The sequence below is a fragment of the Rhinatrema bivittatum genome, chromosome 4 (assembly GCF_901001135.1).
Source record: "Rhinatrema bivittatum chromosome 4, aRhiBiv1.1, whole genome shotgun sequence".
Classification (NCBI taxonomy): domain Eukaryota; kingdom Metazoa; phylum Chordata; class Amphibia; order Gymnophiona; family Rhinatrematidae; genus Rhinatrema; species Rhinatrema bivittatum.
The window spans coordinates 111,827,231-111,852,844 of record NC_042618.1 but is presented as its reverse complement, the minus strand read 5'-3'; the positions used below and the strand labels follow the sequence as shown (position 1 = coordinate 111,852,844).

At 44.1% G+C, this 25,614-nt stretch overlaps 1 protein-coding gene across 1 annotated transcript in view; it reads right to left on the bottom strand.

Annotated features, from left to right (window-relative positions):
• The window catches only part of UBR1 (ubiquitin protein ligase E3 component n-recognin 1), a 596,438-nt gene that overhangs the window by 367,082 nt on the left and 203,742 nt on the right, over positions 1–25,614 (bottom strand). Inside the window, 4 exon segments of the mRNA XM_029598685.1 lie at positions 4,851–4,880; positions 4,882–4,945; positions 5,059–5,071; positions 24,731–24,796. Coding sequence (XP_029454545.1) covers positions 4,851–4,880; positions 4,882–4,945; positions 5,059–5,071; positions 24,731–24,796 — 173 coding nt within the window.

The following is a 25,614-nucleotide window of genomic DNA, read 5'->3' as shown; positions in this document are numbered from 1 at the left end:
CCATGAACCTCTGACCTTGGGTCTGGTATCTTTTATTTCAACCTTCTCTACAAATTTAGAGTATGTCAAGTCTTCAGGAGGTGAAGACTATTCAGGTGGTCCTTCTGGTGGATCTGAAGGGATTCCTGTTGATGACCCCGGAGATGTTGATGGGAAGGCTGGGACATTTAAGTCCTGATCTCAATCCACTGGGCTGAGGTCATGACCTATGGATCCTTCTATTTGTTCTTCTCCCGGAGGGGAAGATGGTAAAGATCTTATGAATATGTTATCCTCAGGTTCACTTGAAGAATCCTGCTTGTGGGAGGATTCTGGTAGTGATGCAAAAAAATTTCAGAATATCAGATATTTGAGTTATTGCTTGTGAAGCTGAAGACCTCATCTTGGGGCGGGATGTTTGGCTATATGGGATGGAACCTTCTTTGGAAGAGCTGCCTATAGGATAGCAGAGTCTGGCTCTCTTTGCGACCCCAATTGGCCCTAGGGTTCTTGGTGGGATTTGTGCTTTTTTATAAGAGGTTCCTGCAACTGGGCTGTGCGCTCTTTTAAGCTTTGATTCCTGTGATAGGCCCAAGTATACTATGCCTTTAGATGAAGAGGAAGAATTGTCTGTAAGTCGCACTACTTATACGTCAGAACCGCCCTCCAGTTCTTGAGTAAACACTATTTGTGGATCTGTGCTTGGTTACTTCCTGTGGGAAGGTCCCTGGGATTTTGGCGCTTCATTTGAGTCAAAGATTTCTTTTTTAGGTATATGAATTGGAGGTGCTGCATTCTGTGTTGGCCGATGCATTGTGTCCTCCTTTGAGCGTCGATGCAGTTCTTGCGCAGCGTGCTTTTTCACTTCGTACGTTGACCGATGCGATGCTACATGCTTCGAACGCGTTGATGGATCCTGCATCTGACAACTCAACTCTTCTTACGTTGAGAAAGAAGTTGCGTCTTGCGTCAGAAGACTGTACTGCTTCGACGGTTCCTGCGTCAAGTGTAACAGGTACGCCAACCGACTGAGTTGCACGCTCTTTCCTGGTCTTTGCTCAGAGTCGTTGCTTCTGACCCTGTTCCCGAGGGGATGGTTTTTTTTTTTGTTTTGTTTTTTTAAGTATCTGGGTCTTTTGGGCTTTTATCGTCTGAGCCCTTCGCATTTTTGGTATCTCCCTCGGAGCACTTACTTTTTGGCCAAGGTTCCAACGAAGAGGATCTTCTCGTTTGTGGTAGATATTTTCCTCTTTTCTACCGGCAGCAACTGCATCAATCTATTTATAGAAACATAGAAACATAGAAACATAGAAATGACGGCAGAAGAAGACCAAATGGCCCATCCAGTCTGCCCAGCAAGCTTCCCTCATTTTTTCTCTCATACTTATCTGTTTCTCTTAGCTCTTGGTTCTATTTCCCTTCCACCCCCACCATTAATGTAGAGAGCGGTGATGGAGCTGTATCCAAGTGAAATATCTAGTTTGATTAGTTAGAGGTAGTAGGGGTAGTAACCGCCGCAATAAGCAAGCTACACCCATGCTTATTTGTTTTTACCCAGATTGTGTTATACAGCCCTTATTGGTTGTTTATCTTCTCCCCTGCCGTTGAAGCAGGGAGCTATGCTGGATATGCGTGAGGTATCAGTTTTTTTCTTCTCCCCTGCCGTTGAAGCAGAGAGCTATGCTGGATATGCATCGAAAGTGAAGTATCAGGCACATTTGGTTTGGGGTAGTAACCGCCGTAACAAGCCAGCTACTCCCCGCTTTGTGAGTGTGAATCCTTTTTTCTTCTCCCCTGCCGTTGATGTTATGCTGGATATGCGTGAAGTATCAGTTTTTCTTTTCCCCTGCCGTTGAAGCAGAGAGCTATGCTGGAAATTCGTGATGTATCAGTCTTTCTCCCATGCCGTTGAAGCAGAGAGCCATGCTGGATATGCGTCAAGAGTGAAGTATCAAGTACATTTGGTTTGGGGTAGTAACCGCCGTAACAAGCTAGCTACTCCCCGCTTTGTGAGTGCGAACCCTTTTTTCTTCTCCCCTGCCGTTGAAGCAGAGAGCTCTGCTGGATGTGTGAAGTAACAGTTTTTCTTCTCCCCTGCCGTTGAAGCAGAGAACTATGCTGGATATGCATTGAAAGTGAAGTATAAGAATGGAGTGATCAAGCTAGTTGAAAGGCATCAGGAATAGAGGAAGGTGGAGGTAGTAATTTGGTTATTTGGTTTGGGGTAGTAAACCGCCGTAACAAGCCAGCTACTCCTGTTTTTGTGAGTGCAAATCCTTTTTTTCCACATTTCCTCTTGCTGTTGAAGCTTAGAGTGATGTTGGAGTCACAGTAACCATGTGTATGTTTATTGAATAAGGGTATTGTCTCTAGGCAGTAGCCATCATTCTGTCTGGCGAGTCACCCACTCTTCAATTGGTGGCCTCTTGACTTTATGGATCCACAGTGTTTATCCCACGCCCTTTGAAGTCCTTCACAGTTCTGGTCTTCACCTATCCTTCCTCCGGAAGGGCATTCCAGGCATCCACCACCCCTCTCCGTGAAGAAATACTTCCTGACTTGGTTCTGAATCTTCCTCCCTGGAGCTTCAAATCGTGGACCCCCTGGTTTCTGCTGATTTTTTCTTATGGTAAGGTTTGGTCGTTGCCTTTGGATATTAAACCTTTCAGTATCTGAAAGTCTGTATAATCATATCCCTCTGCTCCTCCTTTCCTCCAGGGTGTACAGATTTAGATTCTTCAATCTCTCCCTCGTACGTCATCCGATGAATATCCTCCACCTTCCTGGTCCGCCCTTCTCCTTTACCCCGCTTCCATCTTCCATCTTGTCTTTGTCTTTTGTAGATACGGTCTCCAGAACTGAACACAGTACTCCAGGTGAGGCCGCACCAAGGACCTGTACAAAGGGAATAATCACTTCCCTTTTCTTACTCGATATTCCTCTCTCTATGCAGCCCAGCATCTTCTGGCTTTTGCTATCGCCTTGTCGCATTGTTTCGCAGACGTCAATATCATTAGACACTATCACCCCAAGGTCCCTCTCCTGCTCCATGCACATCAGCCGTTCCCCCCCCCCAGCGAATACAGTTCATGTCGGATTCCGCTCCCATATGCATGACTTTGCACTTCTTGGCATTGAATCTCAGCTGCCATATCTTCGACCACTCTTCCAGTTTCCTTAGATCCCGTCTCATTCTCTCCACTTCTTCCGGCGTGTCCACATCTGTTGCAGATCTTAGTGTCATCCGCAAAAAGACAAACCTTACCTTCTATCCCGTCCGCAATGTCGCTCACAAAGATATTGAACAGGACCGGTCCCAACACCGATCCTTGCGGTACAACCACTTAAAACCGCTCTCTCATTCAGAGAAGGGTTCCGTTTACCCATCACACATTGTCTTCTGTCAGTCAACCATTTGCAATCCAGGTCACCACCTCGGCACTCACGTCCTAAGCTTCTCGTTTATTCACCATCCTCCTGTGCGGAACCGTATCAAAAGCTTTGCTGAAATCCAAGTATATGACATTGAGGCGCTCTTCCTTGATCCATTCCTTGGTTACCCAGTCAAAAAAGTCATCAGATTTGTCTGACAGGATCTTCCCCTGGTGAATCCATGTTGCCTCTGGTCCATCCGATTCTCCGGAGCTGTAGATAGTTCACTATTCTCTCTTCAGCAGAGAGACTCCATTACTTTTATTTGTTGGTTCATATGACCCGGATGGGTCTGCTTTCAATTTCTTCTTCATTTTTTCTGCCCTCTTCCTTTGAACCATGGTGGACATCCTGCCGCAGACGACCGGCAGGATGTCTGGTCATGATCCAGCCCTAAGGCAAAGTATAGCAAATGATTATGTCCGTCAGTGATAGACATAATTTTTGCCACCTTGGCAGAATTTAAAATCCGGGAGGTTCTCAGAGGCATATTAGCACTTACAAGTGCTTTATGGGGGTACCTAAAAAAGTGTAGAAAGAAGCTGAAGAGAAATTTTAGGTATGAGAGAAGAGGAGCACAACTGTGAGCTGCTGCAGAGAAATGAAAACTGGGCAGGTTAGGGAAATTGCGCGGGAAAGCTGAGCAAGCCCAGAGAGCATAGCTCTGTATTCTTTGAGAGGATTCCACGTCGGGCGGCCCAGGAGGAAGTCCCAGAAAGCATAGTTAATTCAGCCTGCTTATCTATGGGGAAAATGAAGATTCAGTGGGGGAAGGGAATTTTTTAGTGCTACATGTAGCTTTTCTCTCTTACAGTTTTCTTGTCTCACTGGTTCTGGCATCAGTGTCAGCTCTTGAAGCTACGGAAGCAGGGCAATTGCTTCTGGAGGTATTGCTTACAGAGCTCTTACACATTTAAGATACAAGCACTCCTAGGGTCAAGTGACCCAAGAAACATGCCAAGAAATAAACTGATACCACTGGCCAATCAAATCATTGTTCACTTGCTTCCCTAAATTAAGGGGAAGGCTTTCCTCTCAATCTAATTAGAATTATTACGATTGAACCAAAAGAATAACTTACTTATGCTGGCAAAGATGTATTTTTGAAAGATTGTCAGTTAAATAGCAGGAGACTTTCTTCCTTACTAGCACCATGCTTAAACTATATTTTCATTGAAAATTGCTGAATAAAATAAAAACTGATACAGCCAGACCTAGATAATGGATGTGACATATGTTTATGAACCAACTATAAAAAATACCTTTGCACGTGGCAACAGATCAATGGCTTAGAAATCTTTCAGCAATGCCATTGTAATATCCTTGCATGCTGCACTGAGAAATCTAATAAATATCAAATGAGATATATTAACCATGGCAACATAAATATCAAATTATTATATATAAGTACAACCATATCTTTCATGGTAGTTCCATACCTGACTTATTAGAGATAGCCCATTCCTTCTCCCACATTTCTGCAGACACCTGGGCAACTAGCACCAGACAGCGCAGGGGATATTCACTAACATCTCTCCACCTTCAGTTCCTCCTAAAATCATTAATACATACAATTATACAGAAAAGTCTTATACCATAAAGGTCCTACTCGCATCATCAGGTTTGGTGTATTAATCTGCTATGTACTGGACCTGAAGATCTAAAATAAGCCCTAAGGCGGCATCTTAGACACACATAATGAAATACAGTATAATGAACGCAAGCACATAAAATTACCTGTTATCAGAATCATTATAGAACATAATTAACATAATAAATAAAACATGCGATATTGTTTGCAATTAATTTTACTTGTTTGCTCCTCACATTACAGTGCATTCAGAAAGTATTCAGACCCCTTCATTTTTTTTTTTTGTAATTGTATGTTTATTGACATAAATACCAGTACACATTCCATAGAACAAAGGCAATGCAGGCTAATACACAACAATCTAGCCCATAGTAGAAAACCAGCAACCAACATTGCAATAAACAACGTCAAAATACTCATGTCTGTTATAACCCCCGTGGGAGAACCACCCTTAGGTGCCACCCCCCACCCCTAGATCCCTTATAACAAAAACCCCATCCCCCCGGCACCCCTGTCGTCCCCCCCCCATTCCCATTCCCGCTAACGTGTTCCTGCTGAGCTCGGTAAGGTGGTATCAGACCAGTGTGTGTAAAGATGCCAAACTTTGCCCAATTTGGCCATATTGTCTCTACGAATTGCCGTCAGATACTCCATATAATAGATCCATTTCAATCTCCTCAAGATATCAGACAGAGTAGGGGAACTAGGCCTTCCACCGCCTGGCAATTTCACCCCTCACCGCGTGCGCCACTGCCCTGAGTAGTAAACTATGCATATGAGTGTCTTGCGAAACTGGAATGTGGAGCAAAACTTCCTTCGGGTGAAAGACTACAGGCACACCCACTAGAACCCCAAACCACTGTTCCACTTGTTCCCAGAGGGCACGAATCACGGGACACGTCCACCACATGTGGTAAAAATCTCCCTCCAGCCCACAATTCCGCCAGCACAACGAATCCTAAGCCCCATCTTATACAGCTTATAGGGGGTAAGATGCCACCGGAATAACATCTTGTAACCATTTTCCACCATAGAGGCTGACGTGACGACCGTCCCACAGCGGAAAAACATGTTTCCCATTCAGCCTCGATAAGGGGCCCCCCAAGTCTTTTTCCCAAGCTTTCACATGAGTGGGCTTGCCCTTCAGCGCTCCATTCAGGACAGTATAAAGCTTTGAGATTACCCCCCGTATCGTATGTGCAGTAGCACAATAGCCTTCCAGTAGCGTCTTCCCTTTAAGCAAGTCTGTGCGCACTGGCTTAGAATGCAAAAAATGACAAATTTGTAAATAGGCATAATACTGGTTGGCCCCCAGATGATACGTGGACCGAAGCTCCTCCCAAGAGCGTACCCCCTGATCATACCACAGTTGCCCCAGTGTCAGCAAACCACTACGCTTCCATACTTGAAAGGTTCTCTCCGCCCAGCCAGCAAGAAAAATCTTGCAGGCTCGAATTGTAGTTGAGTGCAAGAATTTCCGATCCCCAATAAACTGCGGTCGCCACTTTCGCCATATCAGTAACGTAACCATAGTACATGGAGATTGGATACCCATATCATGGGGATAGACTCCAGTCCCCAAAACACTCATCCGAATAAGCACCCTGGAGCAAGAAACTTCTAGGCGGACCCATTGTTTGACATCCTGATGGTTATGAAAATCCACCATGGCTCGTAATTGTGAAGCAATATAGTAGTGTAGAAAATTTGGGACCCCCACTCCCCCATCGCGCTTGTGTTGATACAGCACCGCACGAGCTACTCTCGGAGGTCGTCTCCTCCAAATAAAAGAGAAAACTTTAACCTGCAGTTTTTTTAACACCAAAGCAGGCACCAAACATGGCAATGTTTGGAAAAGATAAGCAATCCGAGGCAAAAAGGTCATCTTAAGAGCCGCAACCCTTCCCATCCAAGAAAGTGTCAACCTATCCCAGTTAGCAAGTCTAAGTCTAACTTCTTAAGTAAGGGCTCATAATTCAACTGGAATAACTCTTTGTACTCCGGACCCAGAAAACCCCCAAATATTTCACTGATTTGGAGGCCCAAACAAAAGGAAATTGAGCTTTGAGTTGATCAACCAGAGGTGGGGCCAAACAATAGGCAATATCTCTGATTTGTCTTTGTTACCTTAAACCCTGAAACCGAACCATAATCCTCCAAATAGGCAGCAGGCTCGCCAAAGAACAAGCCGGATCAGCCAGGGTAAACAACACATCATCCGCATAAAGCGCAAGTTATAGGAGCATCCCCAATTTGAATCCCCTGAACCCCTTCCGCTTCCCGAATCTTGGTGGCCAAGGGCTCCAAACTTAAGGCAAATAATAATGGTGAAAGCGGGCATCCCTGCCGGGTCCCCCGCTGTACCTCAAAATTCTCGGAGTATCCCCCATTAATTTTAATGCAGGCAGCCGGGGCTATATAATTCTTGAACCCACGTGAGGAAACCCCCTCCCAGCCCCACCTTTCGAAGCACCTGAAACAAAAATGGCCAGTGGACCCGATCAAAGGCCTTCTCCGCATCAACCCCGAACAACACCGAAGGGATGGATTGCCGTTTAGCGTAGTGTATAATATTGACCACTTTGCGAATATTATCGCCCGCCATCCTCCGGGCATAAAGCCGGCTTGATCATCGTGCACCAATAAGGGAAAACAAACTTCAAACGGGTGGCCAAAATTTTGCTAATAATTTTAAATCAATGTTGATAAGGGAGATGGGTCTATAGGAGCTACATAACATTGGGTCCTTTCCGGGCTTAGGGAGAATCGTTATACCTGCAACATTAGCCGCAGGGAGCATATGAGCTCCCGTACCCAATGCGTTGAACATGCCACCAAAGGATCACTCACTAACACATCCTTAAATTTTTTATAAAAAAGAGGTGAATACCCATCTAATCCCGGGGCCTTTCCTGGTTTCAACTCAGCTATGGCTGCCAATACTTCCGCTGAAGTAATAGCCTGACCCATTCCCTCCGTCAGAGGGGCTTCCAGGCACGGTAATGTAACCCCATCTAAATAGTCCCGAATGGTTCTTCCGAGGCAGCCTGTTCTCTAGAATATAAATGGCAAAAAAAGTATTAAATTGCGTTCTGATTATTCCGTCCCTCCGTCGTCACTGCCCCTCCCGAGTCTGAATCTTGGTGATCTGGGTTTGTGCTGCCCTAGCCTTCAAAGTATGGGCTAACAATTTCCCCGCTCTATTACCATGCTCATAATAAGTTTGGCGAGCCAGATCTAGCTGATGGGCCCTCTCATCAGCGTCCAGCTGCTGCAACTGATACCGAAGTTCCCCCAATTCACGTAACAGAGCCTTAGTAGGTGCGGCTTTATGAGCCGCTTCCACTCCTAATTTAGTTCTCAATAGATTGCTTTTCCTAAGCTTTTCCTTTTTCCGGTAAGAAGCAATAGCTATCAACTTGCCCCTTACAACGGCTTTCAGACAATCCCAAATCACCACTGGTGTAGACTCCCTGTTGTCATTCAAGTGCAAATACTCCTGAATGGCGAGTCTTATGTCTTGCTCTATCTGCTTATCCTTAATAAGAGAGTCGTTCAATCGCCAAAACCGGCAACCAGTATCAGAGCCTGCAGTACTAAAGGACCACCAGACCGAGGCATGGTCCGACCAGGTAATCGAACCAATACCGGTATCTATCGTGACCCCCACACATGCAGAGTCAACCAGCAGAAAGTCAATTCTAGTGTAGATCTCATGTGCTGTCGAAAAATACGAGTAATCCCTCGCCGTGGGGTTACGTTCCCTCCATATGTCCACTAAATGCCATTTAGCAATAAAGGCATGTAGAGCTCTACTATCCACTTGGGCATAATGTCCACTCCTGTGGAACAATCCATTCGTGGATCACAAACTAAATTAAAATCCCCCCCAAAATCAACCGCCCACAAGAGGATTTAGCAGCTGGTCATCTATTCGCTGTATAGTAGCCCTCTGCAGCTTGTTAGGATTATAAACATTAACCAAGGTGTACAAAATCTGCTGAAAATATATGGACACTATGAGAAACCGACCCTCTGGATCCCTAAATACCGAATCCACCTGCCCCACCAGGTCCCTGGAGATCAAATCCCCACCCCATTGTACTTATTGGGGAGTACTTGCTGCCAGAAACACCAAGGGATAACCCGTGATGCAATAACTTTTCATGACGTTTACGCAAGTGCGTCCTGAAGAAATAAAATATCAGCTTTCATCCGCAACGCATCTTTAAATAAACTATTGCGCTTGGCGGGATGGTTGAGTCCCTTCACGTTCAGAGACACTATTTTAAGAGATGCCATATTCATAACCATCCACACCTCCCCCTTCTTGCCTAAATTACGCCCCCCAACCAATCTGACCAGAGCATGTCCACAGATGGCCAATAACGGCTGTCCCACCTTACCACAGAGAAGTCCAAAAAGAAATAAACCCCCACGAAAATACACCCCCCGTCCCCCCCTCCCCCTCCCCCCCACCCAAAAACCCCATGTTCCCCGCCAATGACCATGGCCGGGGAATACGAGGTGAAGTGCGCCCCCCCCCCCCCTTTCATACAGAATAACAAAACAGCGTATAACTAAACACAGAAATTGAAACATACATCCAGCCCTTATCAAAAGGCCACCCATAGGGTATAAAACTTAGGAACCTGTAAACCGATTCTGCAACAGTTCCCCATAGATAACAGGGAATAAAACCCTGCAGCACAAGGTCGCCCCCGAACGAGCAATGCAAAGAAAAAACCCCCCCCAACCGGGCGAATATGCAGGGAGGGCCACTCAAGGAACCTTGGCCTCAGAACTGGTACTCAGAGTCATATTGGATTCAGATGAATTTCTACGTAGACGTGATCCAGATGTCCCCTTTCGTTGCCACCGGGGCCGATCCGCAGCCAGCGGCTTAGAGAAACCATGTCCCGAATCCGGAAGCTGCATACCTTCCTCCGCCAAAATGAAGCCGCATCCGCCACCATCTTTATAAATCTCGTACGGCCATCTTTAGTAAAAGCAAGTCCTGCAGGGTACACCCACCGGTATCTCAGATTTGCCTCTCGGAGAATCAAGGTTACCGGCTGAAAGTCCCGTCGTCTCTGAAGTGTAGCGGCTGCCAAGTCGTTATAAACCGTAACACTGTGCCCTTCCCAGGTTATTGTGCCCAACTTACGGGCCTGTTGCATAATAGCTTCCTTCAGGCGAAAACTATGTAAACAGGCTATAATGTCTCTGGAGACATTCGGTCGGGGTGCCCTCAGTGCACGGTGCGCTCTATCCAGCATGATGTCGCCAGCCTTGGTCCCAGCCGATGCAGGGCTGTTATGGAGAATGAGCTCACATATTTTCTGTACCACCCCTGTGGCATCAGCATATTCCGCCGTGTCGGGGACTCCCCTCACCCGGATGTTTGCTCGGCGAGAACGATTCTCTAAGTCCTCCATTTTGAGTTGCAGCTCCTCGTTTGCTTTGTGAAGCAGCGCTACTTCTTTCTTAAGGGTCGAGGTTTCTACTACCTGCCCCTCTACAATCCCTTCTACATCTTCCACTCGCCTGCCAATATCTCCGATTTCAGTGCGAAATTCGGTCATCGCGCCGCCTGCATTTCGGAACGCATCGATTTAATGTCACTTTGAATTTCCCGGAACCAAAGCTGAAAATCATTTTAGTCGGTTCAGCCGGTGCGGAACGTGAGTGCGATCCGAACCGTCAAGCGCCGCTCAATCGCCGGCACCCCAGCGCGCGGCACGGCATCCGCCATTGCGGGAGCTCCTGGATCAGATTCTTCGCTCAAGGCCGCAAAACGGGAACCTCCCGGTTCGTAGGAAAAAGCCTTAAGATCCGCAGTTTTCCTCCTGGGGTGCATCGGTAGGGATTTGACAACCCCTGATGCTGTCCAGAATAAAAAATTCGCCGTTAAAAAGCTTTTAATGCTTAATGCAGGATGAAGGGGAGCGGAGCTAACGCCTCAGACGTCCATGCAGTTGGGATGACGTCACTTCCCCCCCAGACCCCTTCATTTTTTCCATATTTTGTTACATTACAGCTTTATTCTAAAATGAATTATATGCTTTTCCCTCCTGTCTACACACAAAACCCATTTTATCTGAAGACTGGAGGGTGGCCAACGTAACCTCAATATTTTGATGGGGCTCCAGGGGCAATATGGGTAACTATAGACCAGTGAGCCTGACTTCAGTGCCGGGAAAAATAGTGGAAAGTATTCTAAGGATCAAAATCATAGAGCATATAGAAAGACATGGTTTAGTGGAATACAGTCAACATGGATTTATCCAAGGGAAGTCTTGTCTAACAGATCTGCTTCATTTTTTTTGAGGGGGGGTTAATGAACATGTGGATAGAGATGTAGTGTATTTGGATTTTTAAAAGGGCGTTTGACAAAGTCCCTCATGAGAGGCTTCTAAGAAAACTAAAAAGTCATGGGATAGGAGGCGATGTCCTTTCGTGGATTACAAACTGGTTAAAAGACAGGAAACAGCGAGTAGGATTAAATGGTCAATTTTCTCAGTGGAAAAGGGTAAACAGTGGAGTGCCTCAGGGATCTGTCCTTGGACCGGTGCTTTTCAATATATTTATAAATGATCTGGAAAGGAATATGACGAGTGAGGTTATGAAATTTGCAGACGATACAAAACTATTCAGAGTAGTTAAATCACAAGCGGATTGTAATACATTACAGGAGGACCTTGCAATATTGGAAGATTGGGCATCCAAATGGCAGATGAAATTTAATGTGGACAAGTGCAGGGTGTTGCAGCTCCAAATGAGGAAAGGCTGAAGAAGTTAGGACTGTTCATCTTGGAGAAGAGATGGCTGAGGGGAGATATGATAGAGGTCTTTAAGATCATGAGAGGTCTTGAACGGGTAGATGTGAATCAGTTATTTACACTTTCGAATAATAGAAAGACTAGGGGGCATTCCATGAAATTAGCAAGTACCACATTTAAGACTAATCGGAGAAAATTCTTTTTCACTCAACGCACAATTAAGCTCTGGAATTTGTTGCCAGAGGATGTGGTTAGTGCAGTTAGTGTGGCTGGGTTCAAAAAAGGTTGGATGAGTTCTTGGAGGAGAAAGTCCATTAACTGCTATTAATCAAGTTTACTTAGGGAACAACCACTGCTATTAGTTTCATCAGTAGCATGAGATCTTCTTAGTGTTTGAGTAATTGCCAGGTTCTTGTGGCCTGTTGAAAGAAGCTATAGTAGCAGCTTACCTGGGATCAGGTAAGCAGACGCCGCAGCATCAAAGCCCATTCTCTCCGGGATCAGGCAGCTTCCTGGGCGGAAAGTGGCTCTGTCTCTTCTCAGGAAATATGCCGAGCGGCAACCTGCAGTTTCATTGCACACTTTCGCTAGGCACTACCGATCCTTCACACCGCCGGTCTTTGGCTCCTTTGGCGATCGAGTCATTCGGGCAGGGTTATCCGGGACCCACCCCTAAGTAGGGAAGCTTGGTACATCCCACTGACTGGACTGAATCGGGTACGTACAGGGAAAAGAAAATTATTCCTTACCTGCTAATTTTCGTTCCTGTAGTACCACGGATCAGTCCAGACGCCCTCCCTAAGGATTTGGAGGATGGGAGGGTTGTCTATCCCTGCTTCGTTGTTCTTCACTTACTGCTCTGTTCCAAGTCTGTCAGACTGGAATCAAAGTTCATTTTGCAAGTTTCTTTGCCAGTTGGTACAACTGTTTTGCATTACTATCTACCATGTTAACTGGGTAGTTTTTTCTTGATCCATCCATTTTCTGTTTGTGTTCATGCTTGGATATTCTCTATATACTAAGGTTTTCCAGAGGGTGCACTGGTGTATAAGGGAACCGCCCTCTGAAATTTGTTCTGACTCCAATCTGCTGGACTGGGGACATAACCCACTGTCTGGACTGATCCGTGGTATACTACAGGAACGAAAATTAGCAGGTAAGGAATAATTTTCTTGTACTATTTAGGGAAGGAACCTATATGGCAGAATGAGTTGAAACATGCAGTTAGTTTCTGAGTGCCTTGCTCTTTAAACAACGCAGATGTTTGTATTGTTTATACAGAGATCTGATATAGATGAGATAAGCTTCCTTTTTACTTTCTGCCTTTTGCTTCCTTTGCTTAATAAATCAAAAAATCATGTGGTCATGTGGTAAGAACAGAATAGGGATTTTTTTATGTTAAGTAAAATATTCAAAGTAGTTTCCTACTTTAGTTAGAAATGAAAAGGTATCCGGTAGCTGTCTGTCTTCCCATGGGATTAGAGTTGAAAGATGAATCACATTTTTCTTTGTATGTGAGATTTTATTTCTACAGGTTAACAAGATATCTGCTCTGCCAGATGTGGGTGTGGTAAACAGTGTTTTTTGTCAATAAATAAATGACTGAAGTGTAAAGTAATATATTATGATCAGCTTTCAAGTTACATCTGCGGTAAAGAAAGTTTGTTTTACTATAGCAGTAGGAGTACCTAGCCCCACCCTCAGGAATTCACCTCCTCTCTGAAGAAAAAAAAACAGTGAGAGACCTGAGTTGGAAAGTTGCTTTATTCTAGTGAGAGTTAAAATGCATCCATTTGGTTATTTTAAGTATACGCTTACTCCAAACTTATGTGCCTACATGTAAAACCGTTGCAATGGTATATAACTTAGCGACGGTAATAGAAAAGACTAAGGAAATAAATAAATACATACAAAAATCATTCTGAATAAGGGAGTAAGAACCTTTTTACCCTATCCAGCAACAATTTGTTTTGATTAATTTCATATCACAAAGCACTTATAAACTATTCCTCAGACTCTTAATAGATTCACACAAGGTTTATAGGATTTTAAAAATGAGTTGAAGGAGCTCTCCTTTTGGAAGAGTTTTTGTTGCTTGAACAGAGGGGTTACTACACTGCAAGTTGTTTGAGGGTCAGGGTACGTTAGTGGATGGACTGAGTTATGGTATGGTATAGTAAATGTTATTTATGGTATGGTATGGGTAATGTTATTTATGTAAGCCTGTTTGCTGTCAATTGTTTTACTTACTGTAAAACCTGTTGTATGTAAAGCCTGTTGCTAATTTATTGTTTACTGTAAACCGAGGTGATGTATATCTTTACGTGCCGCGGTATATAAAAATCACTAAATAAATGTATAAGAGAAGAAAATACATTAAGGATATGAGTTAATTAAACAGAGGGAAAAAAGGAGAAAAATTATATAATTACAATCAATACTAAAGTATTTGTTGATTAAAAATGTCATATCCTAATGATAACAGATATATCCTAGTTTTGCCTTTATTCAATGAGATTCCAATTCAAAATTCAGAAATATAGGACTCCATGCCATGGTTTATTGATGGGTCTGTCATATTTGTAGCAGTAATTTGCAACATAATTTAACCATATATGCAGGTTTAGATTATGTTTTCTCTCTTATACATTATCACCTTAAAAAATGGAACAAAGGGGTTTTATATCTGCAGATGAAGAGCAGCTATCGCACCACAACTTGTGGTAGTGCTTCCTAGAGGCATAACAATAGAGACAAGAGAGTAGCTTCATGACCGTTATTTGCTGAATTAAGGCTATCAGAATGTTTAGTTTCAATGAAACCGTAATTTCACAATAAACATTACATTAATTTTGTTTGCTTGCCAGATTTTTATATTTTTTTCCAGGTGGACAACATAAAGCCTTCTCTGCCATGTAGAATGTAACGCTTGAAGATGACATTTTTCTCCCAGTTTGATTTATTTTCATTTTTAAACAAATCTATTTTAATTCTGACTTTTGTTTTATTTGGATCAAATCCAAATACTTTTTGGTCTAATTTTTTAGCTCAACTATGTGTTATTTGTTGTCTGAAGAAATGCAGAGAAAGAATTTATGTAGTCAGTTCAGTGAAAGTATAATGTTTTTATGTAATGTCCTGAGCACCTAAGTTGTTTGTGGTTTTGACTATTGCTTGTTCCTTATAATAAAGTGGGAACATTAAGCAGATTAGTACATAGTATATGTAGGTATTATTAGATACAGGGAGTTATTCACATGATGGAATTTTCTCATTGATTAATTTGATTTTGCTCTTATATTAGCTTTACTCCATAAACATCACATCTAACTTAATAATGAATTAAGAGACTATGCGTCAATGTAAAAAATACACCATATTAGGAGAACTCTATATGCCACGTGTCATTGATTTCAGAAATCATCCCATCCTTTGCCACAGAAGCCATCTTGCACCCTTTATTATATGGACTGAAGTGCTTACAACTTTATGCCTGATCTTCTCTTTATGGTTTCTTGTTCTATGGGGGGGGTGGGTGGCCTTACCTAGATGCTGTTTTGCTTTGTTTTATGAGGCAATGTACCTTTATTTGACATGTAACAACTGATTGTCATAACAAAAATATTTTTGATCTATCTAGTTATGGGAACTGAAGTAGTGGAAATTATGCCAGTAATATGGTCTGACAATGCACTGATTCATTTTCAACTGAATAATATTAATTTAAAAACAGATTCTAGACAATGGATCAGTTTTCATTCAAAAAGCAAATTATCTGCCAAGAATTTGGGGGACTGAATTGGTTAAGTTCTGGAAGGATGGAGAAATACGAAAATTAGTTTCTTACCTGATAATTTTCATTTCTGTAGTACCATGGGTCAAACCAGACTCCTGGGTTTGCCCCCCTCTAGCAGATAGAGATAGAGCAGTTTCCATAACAACGTTCCGCCTATAAATAGAATGGTGCCACCTACAGTCCGGCAGTACTACTCAATGTCAAAGCAGAATATCTCATCAAAACCTCTTGAACTATGTACAATAACCTTTAACAAGAAAAGAAATAATTGGTCCACTTAACCCTCCTGGGAACCGAACCTGTAGAACCACTTGAGGATAGACAATCGCAAATTTCTGCAAACCTAAAATTAATTACACAATAACCGAGCGGGACTCTCCCTTACTTCCATGCCTCTGACGGGCGGGACTCTGGACTGATCCGTGGTACTACAGGAACAAAAATTCAGGTAAGAAACTCATTTTCCTTTCCCTGTACATACCCAGATCAGTCCACACTCCTGGGATGTACCAGAGCTACCTTACCTGGGATGGGATCCGGAAAGGCCCTCTCGAAGCACACCTTCTGCAAAACCACCAGAAACCTGATGCTTGGACATCCAGTCTGTAATGTCTCGCAATCATATGCAAGGACTTCCACGTAGCCGCACTGCAAATTTCCTGTGGAGAAACCATCTGGCACTCTGCCCAAGACGCTGCATGCGAACGAGTAGAGTGAGCTCTTAGAACAGGAAAAGATCTACCATGAAGGAGATAGGCCGAGCTAACAGTCTCCTTCAGTCAGCGAGCTATGGTAGTCTTGGAGGCCATCTGACCCCGCTTGGAGCCACTCAAGAGCACAAAAAGATGGTCGGACACACGAAAGTCATTTTTAACCTCCAGATAACAGAGCAATGTTCTGCAAACGTCCAGCTTCCACAAATCCCTGTGACAAGGGATCCAAATGGTCTAATTTTGCGAAAGCCAGAAGCTCCACCAATTGGTTGATATGAAAGGAAGAAACCACTTTTGGGAGAAAGGAAGGCACTGTCTGTAATGAACCCCTGACTCCGAAATCAGCAAAAAAGACTCTACAGGAAAGAGCTTGGAGCTCAGACACTCTACAAGCCAATGTAATGGCCACCAGAAAGACTACCTTCAAGGTAAGATCCTTCATAGTCGCCCTCTTCAAAGGCTCAAAGGGTGCAGAGCATAGAGCCGTGAGAACTAAATTTAAATTCCAGGACAGACAAGGATGCCTCAGCGGAGAACGTAAGTGCTTTGCTCCCCTTAAGAAACAAGCCACATCTGATGTGCCACTAATGCTACACCTTGCACAGAGCCATGCAAACAACCAAAAGGCCGCCACCTGCACATGAAGGGAACTGCACAAGAAGCCCTTGGACAGAACCAGCCTGAAGAAAAACAGAATATCCGACACCAAGGCCTGGGTAGGAGAAACATCTCTGTCTAAACCCCAAGCCTCAAAAATCTTCCATACTCTTACACGATCGCAAAAGCGTAGCCACTATGGCTGGAGAATAGCCTTTAACCCATAACAGTCACCTTTCAAAAGCCTTGCCGCTAGACAAAAGTGATCTACTTCCTCCAAACAGACAGGTCCTTGATATAGCAGTACTGGACTGTCTGGAAACTACGTGGACCCATCACCACTAGATTGAGGAGGTCTGCAAACCATGGGCGAATGGGCCATTCTGGGGCTACGAGGATGACCTCCGCCGGATGGAGCTCTATTCATCTGAGTTCTTTGCCGATCAACAGCCAAGGTGGAAAGACGTACAGTAGAACTTCGGTGGACCAGGGCAAGGACTAGGGCATCCACGCCCTCTGCTCCCGTCTCTCTGCGACGAGCATAGAAAATGCGGAGTCTTGGCATTCCGAAACAAACATCGCCACATGTAGCATATTAGTTGAAAAACTGCTTCCGCTAACTCCCATTCCCCGGGAATCTAGGCGATTTCGGCTGGAGAAAGTCTGCCTGCACGTTGTCCATGCCGGCAATGTGAAACGCCATTATGCTGACTAAGTAACTGTTCTGCCCAGCTGATCAATTGACCGAGCCTCGACTGCCACTGGCTTGACTTCCGGTCCCTCCTTGACGATTAATGTACAGTACTGGGGTTACATTGTTCAAGAGAACTCAGACGGACCTTCCCTGCAGGAGAGGACGAAACGCTTGTAAACGCTAACCATAAAACCGCTCAAGTCTCCAGATGATTTATTGACCACTGTGACTCCTCTGGAGACCAAAAATCCCTGTACAGATTTCCTCCGGCATACCGCTCCCCAACTGGAGAGACTGGCATCCGTGGTAACCACTGTCCAGTCGGGCACCTCCAGGGGAACTCCACGAGTCAGATTATCCGATACCAGCCACCAATCGAGACTGGACCGTGCGGCATCCGTCAGTGGGAGAGGAAGAAGAAACAGTTCTGAGACGGGATTCCAGCGGGAAAGCACCGCGGACTGTAAAGGCCGCATATGAGCAAAAGCCCAGGGAACCAGTTCCAAGGTTGAGGTCATCGAGCCGAGAACTTGCAGTAATCCCGGACCCTGGGAGGATGCTTGAGTAACAAGGCTCTTACTTGAGCCTGCAATTTGGAATGCGTTCTGTGGAAAGAAATACTCTGCCCTGCTGTGTGTGTCGAATAGAGCCCCCCAAATACTCCAAGGACTGAGAGGGCACGAGCCTGCTCTTGGATAAATTGACCACCCAGCACAGTGACTGAGGTAGTTGGAGTACCTTGTGAACTGCCAACCGGCCAGTGGTTCCGACTTCACTCGAATCAGCCAGTCGTCCAGGTAGGGATGTACCAGCAGCCCTTCCTTACGGAGATGGTCTGCCACGACTACAATTACCTTGGTGAACGTCCTGGGTGCGGTGGCCAGCCCAAAGGGCAGCGCTCGAAACTGAAAATGCTGACCCAGTATCACAAAAAACGAAGGAACTTCTGGTGATCCCAACCGGATGCCTATATGAAGGTATGCCTCCGTGAAATCCAGGGACGCCAGAAACTCTCCCTTTCGCACCGAGGCAATGACTGACCAGAACATTTCCATGTGAAAACGTGGCACCCTGAGGCATCTGTTCACTCATTTAAGAACCAGAATGGGCCGAAAGGATCCTTCTTTCTTTGGCACCACGAAGTAAATGGAATAATGGCCCTTCCTTCTTGCCTCTAGAGGTACTGGGATGATGGCTCCTAACTGCCTGGACCGCTCTTTGCTTGGTTGCGTAACTGCAGGGACAGACGAGAAACCTGTCCTGAGGACGCCGTGCAAAATCTAAGGCGTAGCCTTGTCTTATCTCGGCCAGCACCCACTGGTCCATTGTTACCTTGGCCCATTCCTCGAAAAATAGGGATAGTCTGCCCCCTACCACAGGCACCGAGGAATGGACTGGCGCCCCTTCATTGTGAAGACTTAGCCCCCGAAGTAGACTGGGAATTCCCGGCTCTGCCGAATTTTCTGCCCCGAAAGGGCTGGGACCAGGACTGTTGCCTAGTTGGTGTCTGACAAAAAGAAGAACTGGGGACTCTAGCTGGTCGGAAGCACAGAAACCCTCTGAATCTGGCCCGGGATGAGAAAGTCCCTCTTGACTTAGGCCTGTCCTCTGGCAGGCGGTGAACCTTATTCTCTCCCAGAGATTGAATCAAATCTTCCAAGTCCTTTCCAAAAAGCAATTTACCCTTAAAAGGAAAAGAACCCAGCTGTGTCTTGGAGGACACGTACGCCAACCAGTTTCTTAACCACAAGCGTCTCCGAGCTGAGACCGCAGATACCATGGATCTCGCTGACGTCTTCAATAGGTTGTGAAGTGCATCAGCACTGTAAGCCATTGAATTTAATTGAATGTAAGCCATTGAATTTAAGCCAAGACCTTGCCATTTTCTTTAAGAATAAAATAAACAAAATCACTGGCACCTTTAACAATTCCACAAATACAGTAGAACTTCAAGACACAACAAAGATAACACCTTGGTCGAATTTCGATCTTATCACAAATATTGAAGCTGAAAAAAATGCTAAGGAAGATAAACCCAGATCATCACGATCTTGACACCATCCCTACCCGTGAATTAAAAGAAATGGCTCATTTTATTGCCCCCTCCATAGCAGCAATTATTAACAAATCTCTTGAAGAAGATGAACTTCCTTCAAAACTAAAAATTGCAACAATCACTCCAATTCTAAAAAAAAAAAGAACCTAGACCCAGTCGATCTGAATAACTACCATCCTATTTCGAACCTTCCCCTTCTTGCAAAAATGATAGAGAAAGCCGCACTGATACAGCTGAATGAACACCTGGAAAGCAACAAAATACTACACCATTCTCAGCATGGTTTAAAAAAAAAATCACAGTACCGAAACCCTACTACTAAATCTATCAAACAAAATAATAAGAGGATTTGACAATAAACTCAGCCACCTACTAATTCTATTAGATCTCTCCGCGGCTTTTGACATCGTAGACCACAAAAGCCTGATATCCAGACTTGCAAACATAGGTCTGTCAGGAAAAACTCTCGACTGGTTCACCTCATTTCTAAAAGACAGGCTCTTCAAAGTAACCGTTAACAACTCCTCTGACCCCCTCCCCCTTGAAACTGGGGTTCCGCCCTCTCAGCCACCCTCTTTAATATCTATCTACTACCACTCTGCCAACTTCTCAAGTCTAGGCGTTACATACTACATGTATGCCGACGACATTTAACTCCTCATTCCAATAACCTCAACAATTGAAGACGCCCTGAGTCGTACAGCTAACCACCTCATTGCTATCAGAAACATGCTGAACCAACTAAAACTATGCCTCAACATGACCAAAACTGAGTGAATCCTCATCGAAAGAAACAACACTGGCCAAATTACTCCACTGCCGCCCTTACAAATCGACAACACTAACATCCAACTGAAGAACAATACTAAAGACCTCGGTATCTGGATCGACAACGAACTAAACCACAAAAAGAACATTGCAACAAAAACTAAAGTCGGATTTTACAAATTACACAAACTGAAACACCTAAAACCGCTCCTACAACCAACAAGAATTCAGAACAGTCCTACAATCTCTTATTTTCAACAGTATCGATTACTGTAACTCGCTCCTGATTAGTCTTCCCAAATCGGCCTTAAAACCTCTTCAACTCTTGCAGAATGCTGCAGCCAGGGTCCTAACCGGCAAGGAAAAACGGACCACATCTCCCCGGTTCTGAGAAGTCTCCACTGGCTTCCAGTCGAACAAAAAATCAAGTTCAAGACTAACTATCCTACACAATGCCATCTACAGAACAGAGAACTACACCCTTGATAACATGATCCAGCTACACAATCCACAACGAACAAGAACAACCAGCAAACTAAACCTAGCAATACCCCTTCTCCCTTCAGCTAAGCTCTCCAACACGAGGAACAGAGCCTTCTCCATTGCGGGACCGACAGCATGGAATTCCCTACCAGACTACCTAATCACTATCAATGACTCCAAATCATTCAAAAAGGAGCTCAAGACCTGGCTTTTCAGGCAATCATTCACAGCTGGTGTTGGCTAAGCTGTCCGCCCACACTCCGAGACCCGAAGTCATGTGCAAGTTTATATGCAACGCGTGCTCCCGTACTCGCTGATTCCATCTCTGTATACCGTATCACCCAATTAGTCTCTGTTTGTATAATGCCTGTTATCAGTCGATTTTTTTTTTTATATAATTTACTCCCTTTTCACTTTGACTGCACATAGAAGAATGTTGTGCGTTAATGTTCTCAATTATATTTTTCTCCTGTAATAAGTTGTTTAAAATGTAAACCGGAGTGAAGGCAGCTAGCTATACCTCAGTATATAAACTCTTCTAAATAAATAAATACACAAATAAATAAATAAATACGCTTCTAGATGGCCTGCTTGAGCAGCCTCCTCATCCGAGAAATCCGCGTTGGCCTGCAACAACTGCTGAACCCAGCGGAGGCCTGCTCTCAAGGCAAAATTACTGCACATGGCCGCCCGCACTCCCAGTGTGGATACCTCAAAAATCTTTTTAAGTTGCAACTCCAACTTCCTGTCTTGGAGGTCTTTGAGCGCTATGGCCCCTGTGACTGGGATCGTGGTCTTCTTGGTAACCGTGGATACAGCCGCATCCACCTTGGGCACTCAAAGCAGCTCTAAAGCATCCTCCGGCAGAGGATATAGCTTATCCATGGCTTTACTCACCTTCAAATCCGGGGTATCCCACTCCCGGAACAGCAAGACCGTAGCCGAGAAATGGAAAGGGAAGGAGGTAGCAGGGCCTCTCAGACCCAGTAAGACTGGATCCATCGCTCCCAATTTTGACTCCTCGGGCGGACCCTCAATGCCCAGCTCAGCGAGAATGGAAGGAATAAGAGGTCCCAACTCCTCCCTCCTAAAGAGACGGATCACCTTTCGGTCGTCACCTTCCGTGACATGTGAATCCCTTGCTGATGTCCATCAATGTCCCCATCTACCCCCCTGTGGGGGCTGGGACTGATGGTCTGGGTCTCTAGGATCAGTAACTTGATCAGAGGTATCTGAGTCAGTCTGAGGGACCCCTGTTCGGAGAGGGCACTTAGGTCTCGATGAGTCAGCAGCCCCCTGAGACCTAGAGTGTTTCTTGGAAATAGGCTTGGACCCCAGAGAAACGGATTTTAAGCCAGACTGCTGCTTCCCTGATTTTGTTTTGCTTTATAAGCTTTATGGAGCAGTAAAACAAAGTCCGACGAGGAAGAGGAGGAGTCAGAAACCCCCTCGGGGCTATCCTCCATTACTGGCAAATCATGATGCAAAAGGTCCCTTTCACCTGGGAACCTCTGCTGAGAAGGAGGTGGCAGTAAAAACCCCTCCCCCATCGCAGCACAAGTGGCAGCTCTGAAAGATTGCAAAATGGCATCCGTTCCCACGCTGTGTGGGAACGGGTCAGCACCAGCTTGACCTGCAGTATCTGAGCCCGCAGTCACTCGGGTAGATTTAGTTTCCACTATTTTGAAAGCATCTTGATTTTTAGAGAATCTAAGATTCAAGAAGTATAAGAGCATCTCTCGATTGTTGAGTGTCAGTTGGTTGAAAATGAATTCAAATGGCAATAGCACTAAATTTTATAAACTCGCTATTGTAATGGCAAAGAAATCATTTTAAAATTAGGCTTTTATGATTGTGAATGATCTGTTGAATGGACCTGTTAATATAAAACACTGACATTTAATTTAGACAAAAGCAGCTTTGTTACCTTTTTTTCTAGTAAAATGTCTACATTCAGATCCAAACTGAGGTTGGAAAACTGTGATTCATTGAAGAAAGTATATAGTGACTTCTAAAGGGTGGCCTCTTTTCAAAGATTTTCTCATGTGGAGCTTGAGGATATCATAATAATGATAGATAAGAAGAAACCTATAAATTGTATTCAAGAGTTGTGCCGCATCCAATTGGTGAAAACAGTCTCTAAATTTTGCACCGCCTATTCATAAGATCATCAATACATCCCTATCAGAAGGGCTATTTCCAACTAGTTTAAATCAGCTATGGTACACCCCCTGCTAAAAAAAAAAAAACAACAAAAACAAAGCAATCAAAAAAGCATCTTCCTTGGATCCTAAGGTCCTGAGTAGCTACTATCCAGTTTCAAATCTTCTATTTTTGGAGAAGATTATTGACTGGCTGGTAGCAAAACAATTATATGATTTGTTTGAATACCAGTGGAATACTGGACTCTTTTCAGTCTGGTTTTAGAAGAAAGCTCAGTACAGAAACTTTGTTTATGGTACTGGAGGATAATCTACTACTGAATTTCACTGCAGCCTAGGAAACTATAGATCACAAGATTCTACTATGAAAGCTTTCTGACATAGATTTTGGGAAGAGTGAAATGAGGTGGTTTTGCTCTTATTTGAAGGATGTGGTCCAAACAGTATATTTCAGCAGTGAGTCTTCTGCTTTATGGTGTCCAGAGTATGGAATTCCCCCAGGGATCCATACTATTGCTGATTTTATTTAATTTGTATTTGAGACTTATTTAAGACTTTTTTATACCGATATTAGTAGCGACATCATATCGGTTTACAGCAGAACTACAGGTTGGAAGTTACAATAAACAGGTATCAGGGAAGGGATTACATAGGAACAGAGATGCAGCAAGGAATTGGAAATACAAGCGCAACAGGCTGGTTGCAGGAATACGCAAAACCAGAAAACAGTGAAACAATGTAACATAACTTTATACATAGGTTCAGGTTACAAGCTGGCGCAGCAAGGGGTGTGGGAGTGTAGAGGAGCTATGAAGGGTATGCTTGTTTGAAGAGCCAGATCTTTTAAGTTAGTTCTGAATTTAATAGCGCACAGCTCAAGCCAGAGGTTCGAAGGTAGTGAATTCCAGTGTGTAGGCCCAGCAACGGAAAGGGCTCAGTCCCTCGTGGATGCAAGGTGTGCCTTCTTTAGGGAAGGCACATGGATGGTCCCTTTATTAGAAGCTCTGGTGGGGCGGTTAGAGCGTGTGTGACGGAGTGGCTCATCAAGCCAGTTTGAATTGTGAGTGTAAATGGCTTTGCGGATCGTAGTGAGAGTTTTATAGAGGATACGAGAGGGGATCGTGAGCCAGTGAAGGTCTTTAAGGCTGGGAGTGATATGGTCATATTTATAGGCGTTAGATATGGTCCTAGCTACCGCACTCTGAAGCATTTGAAGTGGTTTTATAGTGGAGTGGGGGAGGCCTAGGAAGAGGGAGTTATAATAGTCCATTTTAGATGAGAGAGTGGCCTGGATGATGGTGCGGAAATCACTGACATGGAGTAATGGTTTTAATTTTTTCATCACATCGAGCTTATAGAAACCTTCCTTGAGGATTGTGTTGATGTGTTTTAGGTTCAATTGCTGATCAATCTGAACTCCAAGGTTTCGAACACAATGCTGTGCGGGAAAGGCGCTATATGCAGCATCATTTGCAAGGGCGGGTTTGGGGGGGTAGGTATTGAGAAATGAGGAGAAGTTCCGTTTTGGAGGGGTTTAATGCAAGGTGGAGATTAGAAAAGAGGGTGTTAATGGCGGACTTGCTCCAAAATCTGGGTGTGTGACAATATATCCATGCTCTGTAATTCAATTCCTGTGATACAGAAGACTGGATTGCTAAAATTAGAAGCAAAACCTACTTACAGGTGTGACAAATTCATGTAGCCTTGAGATGACTCCAGTCCTGCTCAGATGTGCATGTAGACCTAAATGACAATAACAGAGAGAAGAAAGTAAAAGCAGTGGACTGGTTCTAATCCAATTTTACAACATTATACACAAAGGGATAGTGAACAAATTGTTAACCTTAACACTATAGTATTAAGATGACATTTGTACTCTTAATAAGATAAAGCACAAGTGCTTTTACCCACAGACTATGCACCAAGTTTCAAAAAGAAAATATATGCATAATTTCATTTTGAAAGTAGCCATGGGTACTTGGCTCCTTCTTGTGCAGCTACCTTTTCCATGAAACACAGCACATGCAGAATTGAAAATGCAGTTTACACATTATTTTCCTTCCCTAAACAAACATGCCTCAGGCAACACCTTTTCCAAATGTGACAAAAAAATGCACAAGTTTCACAATACAACATGCATACTTTCAGCCACATTATTTATATATTTCCAAATTTATAAACTTCCTCTTCAGTAGCTACAAGGCAGTGTTCAACATCTCAACATACAAATCAAATACAATTAAAACAGTATAATTGAGGGAGTGCAATTGCCACACCAGCAATTGAAGCAGGTAAATCAGTATTTACCCTTATAAATGGATTTAAAAAATTTCCTCCACAGAACTAATATTAGTCTGATAAACCAGCAACAAGTTCTGCTTGGTTTCCCTGGACTAGCTCAGATTTGTTGGGATTAGAATAGAAAGAACCTACTGTCCAAGCAAGAAGTTTACTTATTGTACTCTGAAGACTACCTTGGTCTGTGCCCCTCAGTGGGAATACTGATGCTGCAACACCCAAACTGATGCCAATAAGTTGAGGGGAGGAGGGAATACAAGGGA